The sequence below is a fragment of the Falco peregrinus genome, chromosome 1 (genome assembly GCF_023634155.1).
Source record: "Falco peregrinus isolate bFalPer1 chromosome 1, bFalPer1.pri, whole genome shotgun sequence".
Classification (NCBI taxonomy): Eukaryota; Metazoa; Chordata; class Aves; order Falconiformes; family Falconidae; genus Falco; species Falco peregrinus.
Window position 1 is genome coordinate 38,054,434 of NC_073721.1, and position 12,204 is coordinate 38,066,637.

Genomic DNA, 12,204 nt, shown 5'->3' on the forward strand with positions numbered 1-12,204 from the left:
TTAGTACAGTCTGCATTCTGAACACTCTCCAGCAGCCTAGTTGTTTCTGTTTCAAGCCACAATTATGCATTCAGTAGAGCCTTCATTAAGCTATTTATAGTGCCGAACAAGTCCTTTTCTTGTCTTCATAAAATTAATCTTAAAGTCTGTCAGACAAGTACAAGAGACACCGCCCAGGTCTGGGTGCCAGCTTCCCAGCATCTGCAAGCTGCCTGTGACCATGTCACTGGAGCTGGTGCCTGTCCTACAGCATTGCAGCCTTCTCTGGGGGACACCTGCACTCTGGCAGGGTGTGCTGCCTGATATTTATTGCTGTTTTATAGCAATATTTGCTACTTGAGATATTTGCTACTTTTCTGAATCTCTCTGAAGTTCCTGAAAGCCCTACAGGCTTGAATCAAGATGATTTTGTATCAGCTGGTCGTACTCCCCATGTATCTTTCTACACAGTAGCTAAATGTATTAAATGTGTATGCTTTAACTTTATGAAAACCGTATGATAGGCTACCCTTTAGTGTGTTCCCTAGCTAGGCATGATCCTTGACAACCCTGGCCTCTCTCCCAGGACTGCATGTTTTCTTTGGAAGCTTCTGATGCTCCTGTATCGATCCCAGGTATTTCAGAAATTTCTTCTTCCTGCTCAGGGGCTGCTCTGTGCCACTAGTGGAGTTTGTGCACTATGGCTTCCATAGGTGGTATTCAGGTACCATCGCTCATCCCAACTTGAAGATGAGATCTTTCAGTTCTCAAATAAACTTGACATGTGGAGCTACTCTAGAACAGCGGTTACACTTTATAAATACTCCTCAACTTACACGCCAGCCTTTACATGTGCTTGGTGGAAGCACTGGGGAGCCCTGTACTTTGGGCTCTGCTGAGGGTACAGCTTCTGGCAGTGACTTTGAGGGGCAGCTGCCAGGAGGGCCACCTCCTTTTTGGGTAATATTTCACAGAAATCGTGCCTGTGATTTACAAAGTGAGATAACGAAGGCAATGAAAAAATGCGGTATTTTTTCAAAGGTCTTTCCCCCCCGCCCCCATTGGCTGCTGCAAAGCAGGCACCTCAGGCTGCGGGGGAAGCAGCTGCCGGGACAGTGGCGGGAGCGCTGAGTAAATGGCGGCCGGGTGAGGGGGCGGGGCCTGCTGACCGGGGCGGGGCCTGATGGGCGTGGTAGGGCGTGGCCAGCGGCGGGCGGAAGGCGGAGGGGCCGGCGGCGGAAGATGGCAGAGCTGGAGGCGCAGCTGTTGCTGGCGGTGGGGCTGATCGGTAAGGGCCCTCCTGGCCCGGCGGCAGGGCTGGGGTGCGGGGGGCTGCTGGGAGGGCCGGGGCCGGCGGGGGGTGCCGGTTGCCAGCGCCCCGCCGAGCTGCGGGCGCGGGGCCTGCCCCGGCCGGGCTCTGGGCAGCCCGCGGTGTGGCACGGGGTGCCCGCCCGCTGAGGCCGACGCCTGTTACGGAGCTGAACCCGGCATAACTCGGCCAAAGTGCCTTACAGCCACGGCTTGTGAAGGTTGCTGTTAAGAAATCAGAAAAGCTGGGGAAAATCCTAAATAAGCTGGTCTGGGTGCTTGCCGGTCGATATTTTGCTTATATGAAGGTCTGTTCAAATTCCTGGTGCTATTTTGACCTGGTGAAGCAGGTCAAGAGTACATACTTAATTAACATTTAAAAACCAAACCCCATAGCATAGGTGCTGCCCTGCGGCTTAAACCATAGCAGCAGAACTGGATGCCTAGGGTTAGGGTAAGGTGGAATTTTAATCTGATTCCAGGAAACAAACCTGATTAACCCATCGATTTACTTCCTTGCTGCTGTTTGGCATTCTCACAGTGAACATCTTTCCACCATAGAAAAAGACACCAATGGAGATGCTTTGTGGGTTTGGTGTTATCCGTCCGTAACAGCTGAGCTGAGGAGTCTATTGCTGCGAAAGTGCTGTCTTACAGATGAAAATAAATTGCTTCATACGTTTGTATTTGGCCAGTATAAAAGGTCATGGTTCTACATCACAACTGTGGAAGTTCAAGATTCTCCAGCCTTGAAAAAGGTAGGACTCTGCTGGCTTTTCAGTAGAGCACAGGCAAGACTTCTGGCAGTTTAAGTGGTGTTTTCCAGTTGTATGCTATGAGGAAGGGCAGGGATCTGAGTTTTTTTGTGTGCTCACAGATGCAACTCTTACCCAGCTGTCTAACCAGTCCACAAGTTTCGTTTTTCACCAAGATATACATTGGATGGAATTGCACGGGGATCGAGATACTCGTCACCCGATTTAGATTCTTTGTATTAAAACGGAAATGCTGTTTCCTGCTGTTATTTCAAGTTCAGCAGTTTTTTGGTTTTTGGGGTTTTTTTTGGCCACAAATCCTCTACAAAGATCATAGTGTCCAAAAGCTTGTTCATATAGCTCTTGATGCATTTTTTCCCCCAAAGGATTGAGTTATATAGGTACCTTTTTTACCACTGCATTGATAACTGGAAGATGCAACTAGATAACTGCAAATATGCTTGTATCTTCTATACTTCCCAGTTATGAAGATGATTCATTTGTCTGTGAAGTTTGTTCAGTTTTCGTATTTCATACTTTATTGTGAAGTAGAAAGATAACGTAATTTTGCATGCCCACAGCAAGATGTTGCTCACCTTTAGTCACTGAGAGCTTACATCTCTTATGAGCCTTAAAGGTGTAAAAAATAAAAAACAAAAAAAACCCTCCACTTGTGGCCCAGTACTGTCTCCAACAGTGGCAGATGCTATTTAAGGAGGACGTGAGACTGGTCATTGTCAGCAGACATTTAGCCTCATACTGTCCTAGCCAACAATCATTTGATTAAGGAAGTTAAAGAGTTTTTCTGCTCAGGGGCCTGCTATCTTTGATTTTTTTTTTTTTCTGGTCTCTTTCTAAATATGTTGGTGCTCCTTTGGCAACAAATTCTGGAAGTTGCCTACCTGCTGTGGAGAAGAAAAAGACCTTTCTCTTTCAAAATAATCTTATGAGATTCAAGGAAAGCAACTCTTACAGTATAGATTAAGCAAAAGATAGTATGTCCTAGAGCTGACTCAATGGAAATGAGTCACATCAGAAAGCTGTTCATGAGGCCTTTTCTGTACTTAGTAACTTGAATCTGCTGCTACCACTCACTCTTTTTGTCAGTTGAAACACCTTGTCAGAGTACTGTAGTTAGTTCAATAATGTGAAAGAGTGTTCATATGGGATCTTTAAATAAACTGTGTTTTTTTCTGTGCATGTGTCTTACCCAGGTGACCCACTTCTCCATTGTTCTGATGGCCAAAGACTTCAACCCAGAGAAATATGCAGCCTTCACTAGGATACTGTGTAGGTCTGTATAAAAGCTGTTTGAGGTGCTGCAGTGTGCATGTTTAGATCTTGCCAAAGTGAAATATTAATTTCATTGTGTTGCATTTGCATTTGGTCTAACAATCTGCCAGAAACTCAGTCCTACAAATCTGTGAATCAGATTATATAAATCCTTGATTTGAGCTTATCTTCATGCAGTAAGTGGTGGGTGAATGTCAAATGCCCATTAGGTTTTGATGTGTCTTCTCCAGACATACACCACCACCACCCACACACTCATTTTCTCTGGGAACATATTTTTAAAAACACAAACATTTGGGAAGAGGTCAGTGCTGTGTAGTCAGAGGTCACGAGTATGGAGGACAACTTGCATCCCTCCACAACATCTCTACTACAGATACTTCTTGCAGCTCCTCTGATCTAGGCACAGCACCCAGGGACGTTTTTGCTTTTCCTTTAAGAAAATGAAGGCCCTCTGTCTCTCAAGGTCTGTGGCTCTGTCTTCTCCCTTCTTCCAACCAGACTGCCATCTTCTCTTTCCCTTGTCCCAGTTACTTGCTTTCTTCTATGTACTCATTCTCATGATCTCTCTCTGCAACTTCCTTTGCTTTTCCTTTAGTTCCCAAATTAGTTGGGTCCCGGTTCTTGCTACCAAGAGTATTCCCTGAGATTTAGCAGCTAATTGGATGTGTTTGTGAGGTTATTGCATCACAGACTTGGGAATGTCATCAGGCTTACCAGTTCCACAGAGTATTGAAAAACTAAGATTGTTCTTTTTCATTGATACATGAAATATCTAGATTCGCTGTGGATCACATTAATGCTGATTTATCAGCTAATACTTCTTTGCAAATTCAGGACAGATTCCACTAAATGCGGTAATGGAGTTTCAAATGTGACATAGCTTTGTACTATAGCTAATATGGAAAACAGCTGAGAGCTTCAGTGAGATTTCTGAAGTACCTTAACCTGTAAAGTAGGTTATGGTCTCTCTCTGCTGTCTGGAAGACCGCTAAAAATGTATGGGTTTTGTTGCTGTGTGGTTTTGGGTTTTTTCTTTTGTTTTGTTTTAATTATTATCAAGGACATAACGTTTACATTTTTCTTTCATTGTTTAACGGAGTCCAGAAGAATGTCTAATAATACTTAGATGAAAACTGAAAAACTAACTAGTCACGTGGTCTGCATGTAATAACAGGAGTTACTGTAGTAATTGCTTGTTTATAAAGCAGGTACCTTCCAAGTCTGCAAAGAATCCTTAGTCTGAACACCTGGACACGTGTAAACCTTTGTGTTACGTTTCTGTTTTGGTAAAGATTGGTTCTTTCATAAAACTGGAAACTCAAATAAAAAGACAAGGTAGGTTATTTTATCCTAAAAGACAGGCATGTTTTTGTGGGCATGTTGAAAGAATTCTAGTTCTGTATTTAAAACATCAACCAGGTGTCCAAAATAAGAATTCTTGACAATATTATTGCAATTTGGGATAGTGTGGAATTTTTTTTTTTTATATGTCTGCTGGTACTGATTGCAGTCAAAATACCAGACTCTTCTTTTCACACAGAATTTACTTGAAGCATGGAAGTCCAGTTAAAATGATGGAGAGTTACATTGCAGTCCTTACAAAGGGGATTTGCCAAAGCGAAGAAAATGGATCTTTCCTCAGCAAAGATTTTGATGCTCGGAAGGCTTATCTGGCTGGTTCCATCAAAGGTTAATTAATACCAGAAGTCTTTATTCTGATTTCTTTCATACAGTATAAAATACAATCCAGTTTTCATGTGTACTTCAAGTAAATAGTGTTATCTCTGCTGTTGTTACTAAGCTTCTTCAAAAAAATCAAATAATAATATTAGCATGTATATCTTCTATAACATAATTTTCCCCTCTTTTTTTAGATATAGTATCCCAGTTTGGCATGGAAACAGTTATCTTATATACAGCACTGATGTTAAAGAAGAGAATTGTAGTGTACCATCCTAGAATAGAAGCTATCCAGGAGTTTACCAGGTACTTTGGCAATTCCTACCTCTCCACTCATCCCTAAAAGTCCAACAAATTTTGAACCTTCATTGAAAGAAATGCCCATATTTTAGGGAAAAAAATCTTTTCTTAAACCCATTTATTGAAATCCTGCTAAACCCTTCTTAAGGCTTTAGCCATTATGTTTGGAGAAGTGTAACTGTAGAATGAGTGAACTCTGCTTGCACTGATAGTAGAAATCTCTGTAGTTCATGTATATGCATGCCAAATGAGACCTAGTCATAGTAGTTCTTTCTTATGACATGCACTGCATACTGTGAAATATTAATTGTCAGTATAAATCTACTGTGTGTCAAGTACCAACCTGATTTCCTAGGACTTTGCCTGCTTTAGTCTGGCATCGACAAGACTGGTCAATTCTTCATTCATATGTACATCTAAATGAGGAGGAAGTGGAAGCCTTAAAAGCCTGCACAGGTAGTGATATTTATTAATCAAAAATGCAAAGAAAATTTCTGGTTTTATTGCTGCAAGGTCTTGCACCAGTGCCCTTTGGTGGGAAAAAAATGGTTACTTTACTATTAATACTGTTGTTCAAAGTTAAGCAGCATCATTTTCTTTAGGAAAAGGCAGGTCAACTAAACAAGTATGTTAGAAGATAACTAGTTAATCTGGTGTTTCTGGGTGGATCCACATCAGTCTACCCCTAATCACAGATACACAGCAGCTTTGAGATTTTTTTGATGTTGTGATCAGAGGGATTGGCTTACTTTTGATAAGCTGCTTTTTTTCCCAGCTTCTACACATAGCTAGTAACTGAATTTTTAGGATATTTTTTTTCCAGTTCTAACTCTGGAGTTCCAAATTTTTATTCCGATTGCTGCCAGTGAAGTCTGTGGCTCCTAATCACAGGTAGACCTTACCAGCTATGTAGGAGTTTGATCTGTGTGACACGTTGTGTATGCATAGTGCTTAACGCATAATCCAGGAAGAGGCCCTTGGTTTATGCAAAGGTTATCATGACACATCGTGTGGCAATTAAGAGGCTTCTCTATGCAGAATAACGAGCAAGAAGACTACTCATCTTCAGTATTTCTTGTTTCAGCTCACTAAACATTTTTCACAAAGAAAAGCTGCTCTAAGGTTGCTCACCTGGTATGCTATGAGTAAAAAAATCTACTGGGTTTATTTCTCTGTTCCAATCTAATACTAACCTAGTGACAACGGGCTCTGGAGTGGAGATTCTTTTAAAGAGGAAGTTTGGTGGCTTTTTCATTTGTAAGTGAATAATTTTAGTAGCAAGGTAGGAAGAGAGTTTAAAACTTCAAATTGATAACCTTTTTATATTGCATGTGGTGTTCATGGTTCATCCGTGTTCAAGGCAATTTTAGAAGTAGATTTTTAAGTTCCTTCAAAGTGAAGCATTCTGCTGGATATGCTTGTTAAATGACTGATGTTATCAAGAGGGCAGCCTCCTGGGTCCAATGACTGTTGTGTCAAATACTCTAAGAACAGATTTTAGGACTGTGATTTTTCTGCAGTATCTTGGTTTTGTTTTGGTTATGAAGATCTCAATCTCGCTTAAAATTCTGCTCTCTAGGTTACATTGCTGGATTTACAGATTCTGAAGTGAACAGTAGACCAGACCTCTATGATGTGTATGTGAATTTGGCAGATGGTGAGATCACTATTTCCCCTGCAGTAAAAGGTTGGTTGCTTTTTATGTTTTGGATTTAGAGGCTGTTTGTTCCAGAGTTGATAGTAATTGCTGAGCCTCACTGTAGGTCAAGTAGTCTTGATCCTTCTTCCATCCAGATTACGAACAGTCAGTATGTAAGCTTCTGTCTTTCAATTTTATTGAGACCATGAAGGACTGGTGAAAGTTGGAATTTGGAAAGACATGCCGTGTCTTCCCACGAATGTACAATTGAGATTTTAAAACATCCATGTTAGGCAAACATACAGAAGAGCCATTCAGCTGAACACAGATATCGCATGAGTCTTTAGAAAAACTGCACTAAATACTTGGAGACTGAGGACTATTTGAAAGGAAAGCTTATATTTTGCTTGTCCTCTTTGCTGCTCCTTATCATCGGCTTAGGGCCATTTCAGAGGTCAACAATTTGCCTGTGCTGGCATGACCGTTGATATATCAAATTACTGCCTTTACCACTAGATTTCAAATGGCAGTCATGAAGAGGTCTCGTTCTTTTGGCTTTCATTTTTGGATTGATGTGCATTTCTAGGTATCACAGAGATGGTTTTTTTTATGTGAATGTGTGTTTGTTGTTTTTTTCATACTCAGAGGCAATGACAATGGGAAAACTTCACAAAGAAATTGGACAGCTAATTGTTCAATCTGCAGAAGATCCAGATAAATCAGACAGCCAAGTCATTAAGGTTAATATTTTTAAACAAATTTTATTTTGAAATTTAGTTAAATTACTTCTATTGCTAAATCTTGACAGAAGCAGGGGAGTAGGAGGTGATTGTCCCTAAGAATCACTCTTCTGCTCTCTGCCTTTTTACAAATGAGCATTTTTGTTCTTTGTACAGGTGTTTAAGGATGACAGACTTGGTTTATATTATCTCTCGGGTAACCATGTTGCTTCAGAAGTTCTTGTATTGATATAAGATACTTCAGAAATTGTATTGATATAAGACTTCCAGTAAAATTAGTTTCCAGTTTTATCCTACAGAGTATGTACTTTGCTCACTACCTTGCCAATAGTACTGTCAATACCTTTGAAAAAGTCCTACTGAGACAGGGCTTCTCAGCTATAAAGCCTAATTTTTATGATGATAGGTGTTCTCACTTCCTCCTCTATCTAATAGATCATTAGACATTTCACAACTCAGTGACTGGGTAAAAAGACCTCAGTTACATTAGCGAGATGAGCCTGCGGAGTCGCTGTGCTCCCTTTATTCAACATCACACAATGGCAGGCTAAAGAACTGTTGCAAGTTTGCCTTAAAAGAAATGGGGTCTTTATTTAAAGTTAACTATTTATAATTATTTTCTTTTTTGTTCTGTATTGGATTTTATTTTTTTTTTTTTAGCAAGTGTATGTTAAAACATTGTATTACCTAATACTGTATTCATGGTTGCTTGTTTTTCTGTTCATTCAAGGATATTTCTGTGAAGACAAAAGAAATCTTGGCTACTTTAGCCTCACTTACTGAAGTTTCCGATGGCAATGAAAAACCAACCCTTAACTCTGAGGCTCTGAAACTAAAGCGATTTCCACCAGCTACAGAAAACTTTCTTTTTCATTTAGCAGCTGCTGAACAAATGCTCAAAATCTGATTTTGATGCACTGCAGTGTTATGGACCAATTCAAAAATACTGTGTTTGCCATACAGATAGGTATACCTGATATTTTATATGGAAAAATTAAAGGTATAAGAGTGAATGCCATATTTACCGTGATACAATGCAGAATATCGGAGCTTAACCAGGAACATATGGAGGCACATTTGGGAACATTCCTGGTGTTATTATCTTTCCCCAACTATAACTTTGTATATATGGCTCCTGTATTTCATATCACAACGTGAGTGTATATACAAGTAGCGTGGGGCTGTGTGTCCAGGCTGTGCCAGACATTGGTATAGTGACTGCTTGTCCTGCAGGCTCCAGGTGTCAGACAGCTCTATTCTTGTTCTGACTTGTCTTCCTGGGCTCTGGAACACAGGCAGCAGCACACACGCTGTAAAACCAGCACAGTTTGGATGTGCTGGTCTACACAGGGATACACTGAACATGCAGTTGGTCTGAGTGCTCATTCTGGGCTTCCAGGTATGTCAGCCTGTCAGATACTGCTCTTGCTCTGTACTGCCTGATACCTGGAAATCCCAAATAAATGGACAAGTTCTCTTCTTTCTACTTGAAAGTGTCTAGGTATAAAAAAGGGTGTCTGGGAAGATCTGATGTAGTAGCCTTAGTATGTAACGGAAGAGGTATTTTAAAGCTCAAGTGGAAGCTGAGCACCTCTTTTGGACTCTTGCCTTAGAGGTTTTCCTCCTTTTCATTCCATCCCATGCCTCTGATGGAAGGAAAAAGAGGAAAGGATTACAGTATTTAAAATAGGGCTTCCTAGCGGGCGGTCACAGACAAGTGCTGCTTTACAGCTAGAGTCATTTAAGAAGTTGTTAGGGTTCTCAGCTGAGAAGATACCTGGCCATTCATGGCTGATCCATTTGACAGAAAAATCACGAGTTAAAGCATGATGGATTAGAAATGTTCAAATGGCTGGGTACAACAGGTAGAGCATCAACCTCTTAAACTGCTTGAGCTATAACACAGGTACTACCTGATGGTGCTCTGTGTAGACTAATTATAGATGGTAACTTTTGAAATAATAGTGAAAACTGGGAAATAATTAGAGAAAATTTGCCTGCTTGTTTGGCTGCATAGCCATAACTCAAAAGAGATTTTTTTTGTATTTTTCTTTTTCATTGAGCAGCCTGAAACTAACTGCTTTGTAATCTTCTGGGAAGAATTTAGAGTCTTGGTAGGGAAATACTCTGAGCCAAACAATCTATATTTCTTCAGAAATGTCCACAACAGATCAGTCAATTCTGCAGTAGCACTTTGTTATAAGAAAAAATAACCTTTTTTCCTGGCCTTTGTACAGATAGTCTGTAGCATGTGGTTTTACATAGAGATTTTATACTTACAATTAAAACTTTAGTAATCAGTATTTATATTGTTAAATAGTTGGATGTTTGCTGTTCTGAAACTGGTGGAGCTCATCAATAACTATGTTCAAGCAATATTAGTTTGAAAAAGGGTTTTCCTTTTGCTATGTATCGTATGTTAAGGAAATTATTTTAGAATGGGATTAAGGAATGTGGTATCTATGTATAAAATGGCTCATTATTACAGTCAGTAAATGAAAGTGCTTCAGAATAATCCCCTATTTTCAGGGGTGTAAAATTCTACTTTACACGCTTACTCTGCAGTTTACATTCTGAACAGAGAAACTTGTGCTTTTTTTGCCTTTTTTTTTTTTTTTGTTAGCTTCTGAGAAAAATATGGCAATTGCCTTTGTTTACCTGTAAGTGCTCTACAACTTTTTTTTCCCCCATTTGCCCATTAATGTTTTTTCTTAATGGTTCTGATGCTGCTTCTGTTTGGGGACTTTTACAACAGTTAGAATAGGAGAACTGCAAAATTGTGCAGAAAATTCCAATCGGGACCTGCTTTAAATTCCACTGAAACTGAAGTCTTTCACCAAGAAAAACCTGAACATGCTTGCAGTCAGCTGTGAAGACCAGTTGTAACCATGAAGAAATTCACAGTTTCTTATTAACAAAAAGCCTTAAGGTAGATCATTAAAGTAGTATGGGTGTTAGGGACAACCACAAAAAGCAGAGAAGCTCAGTTATAAACTAAATATTGAATGCCTATTTTGCTTTCTGGTTTGGAAGTGTTTAAGTGCAAAATCTCGGTGTTGTATTGGATCTTCTATTCTGACATTTGTGTGAAACAAGTGAAATACAATTTTGCACTTAAAGAACTGGACTTACAGCTTGCTTATGCCTATTAAAAAAAAAATCCTGAACAGTCTGCCCTTTAATTTATGTAAATTTGTTCTTGAATAGTTGTGACCACAGAGTCACAGGCTTTAGCTCTCAGTTTTGCAATATTGGGATTTAGCTACAGCTTGATGCTTAGGTTTTACTACTACATGTTCAAACAGTTTTGTCATCTATACTGATTTATTTTTTTTTTGTCAGCACTGTGAAAGATTTATTGATCTCCCTCAGCTTCAGTACCTTCAAAGGGCTGTCCTAATGTTCTTAAGTTTTCTTAATGACTTTTGACACTGCTTCTCTCAAAAAGGTTTAGAGTAAAATAGAAAAATCTGGAAGGGCAGGGCAGGGAAAGACTTCTGCTTATTTCTCACTTCCCTTTCCCCAGGATGCATACAAGTAGAGTGTGCATGCAGTTGCTGGTTTTGCAGAGCCAGATGACATCCTTTTTTTCTTCATCCTAGAAGCAGAGACTGTGGAAAATGAAATTTTCATTCATACCTTCTCATCTTAACTGCCTTTCTGTTCTTGGATAAATACAATATGGTGAATGACTGCTCCTGTTGACCTGCTAAGCGACGTGCCTCTAAAAGGGATGCAGCGTGCAGAATCATTGAAAATCTTGAATTCAAATGAAAATTGTAGTACTGCTCCTTCCTCAGTTGAGGCAAAAGGTACTCCCTAAGCACTCTGCCTTGCTCACTGACCACCTGAACCAGTTAGTGTGGTAGCTGTAGCATGACATCACTATGCAGAAACTGGAAGGTAGATGGTGAGCAGAGCAAAGGCTTGGAAAGGGGAGCAGGATAAACAGTCAGACCCTTCAGTTGTGATTTTGCAGAGTAAATTGCGCTAGTCCTTTAAAGCTAACCCTATGTTGTTTTTAATGCTGTCATCCCTGGGGTTTTAGTCCCTGGTATGAGCTGGCCTGCCTTGTTTCCCCTGCAGGCAAGTGTGTGGGGGAATGTTCTGGTAGCGCTACGTAACCTGGAAAAAGTTGATGCAGGACAACTGACAGCATCCATCTTAAAACTACTGGCTGCTTCTGCTTTCAACCTTCAGCTGCTACCAGAAGGGCTAATGAGGATTGTTAATCGTGTGTTGTGAGATGCCGTTTGAAGCAGCTAAATTTCTACATAAAAGTCAGGCTGTAAAGCTCAGTGTAGGAAGGTCACAGCTGCCTCGTGCAGCTTTACACCCGTCCCTGGGCAGCTGTCTGGCTGGAGTCTGAGCCAGAGGGATCTTTGGTCAGGTGAGGTCATTCCTTGTAGCTGCCAAATGATGCTAGGCTTGGGAGGAGACTCCAAAGGCTGAGCAACAGCTCTTTGCTCAACAACACTGCGTGGCACGCGGCATGGTGTTCACCATG

The 12,204-nt window shown here is 40.6% G+C and overlaps 1 protein-coding gene across 1 annotated transcript; it reads left to right on the forward strand.

Annotated features, from left to right (window-relative positions):
• The first annotated feature begins 1,170 nt into the window (after positions 1 to 1,170).
• On the forward strand, positions 1,171 to 10,869 carry DENND10 (DENN domain containing 10). The gene is made up of 9 exons (XM_055813720.1): positions 1,171 to 1,267; positions 1,849 to 2,045; positions 3,257 to 3,336; positions 4,879 to 5,027; positions 5,213 to 5,324; positions 5,674 to 5,774; positions 6,898 to 7,005; positions 7,603 to 7,697; positions 8,428 to 10,869. The coding sequence occupies exons 1-9, from the start codon at positions 1,222 to 1,224 to the stop codon at positions 8,602 to 8,604; spliced, it is 1,065 nt and encodes a 354-aa protein (XP_055669695.1). The 5' UTR covers positions 1,171 to 1,221; the 3' UTR covers positions 8,605 to 10,869.
• The last annotated feature ends 1,335 nt before the right edge of the window (positions 10,870 to 12,204 follow it).

Coding starts and splice junctions, on each gene's coding strand:
- DENND10 (XM_055813720.1), top strand. CDS start 1,222: ATGGCAGAGCTGGAGGCGCAGCTGTTGCTGGCGGTGGGGCTGATCG. Junction 1,268..1,848: donor GCTGGCGGTGGGGCTGATCG/GTAAGGGCCCTC, acceptor TTTCCACCATAG/AAAAAGACACCAATGGAGAT. Junction 3,337..4,878: donor TTCACTAGGATACTGTGTAG/GTCTGTATAAAA, acceptor CTTTTCACACAG/AATTTACTTGAAGCATGGAA.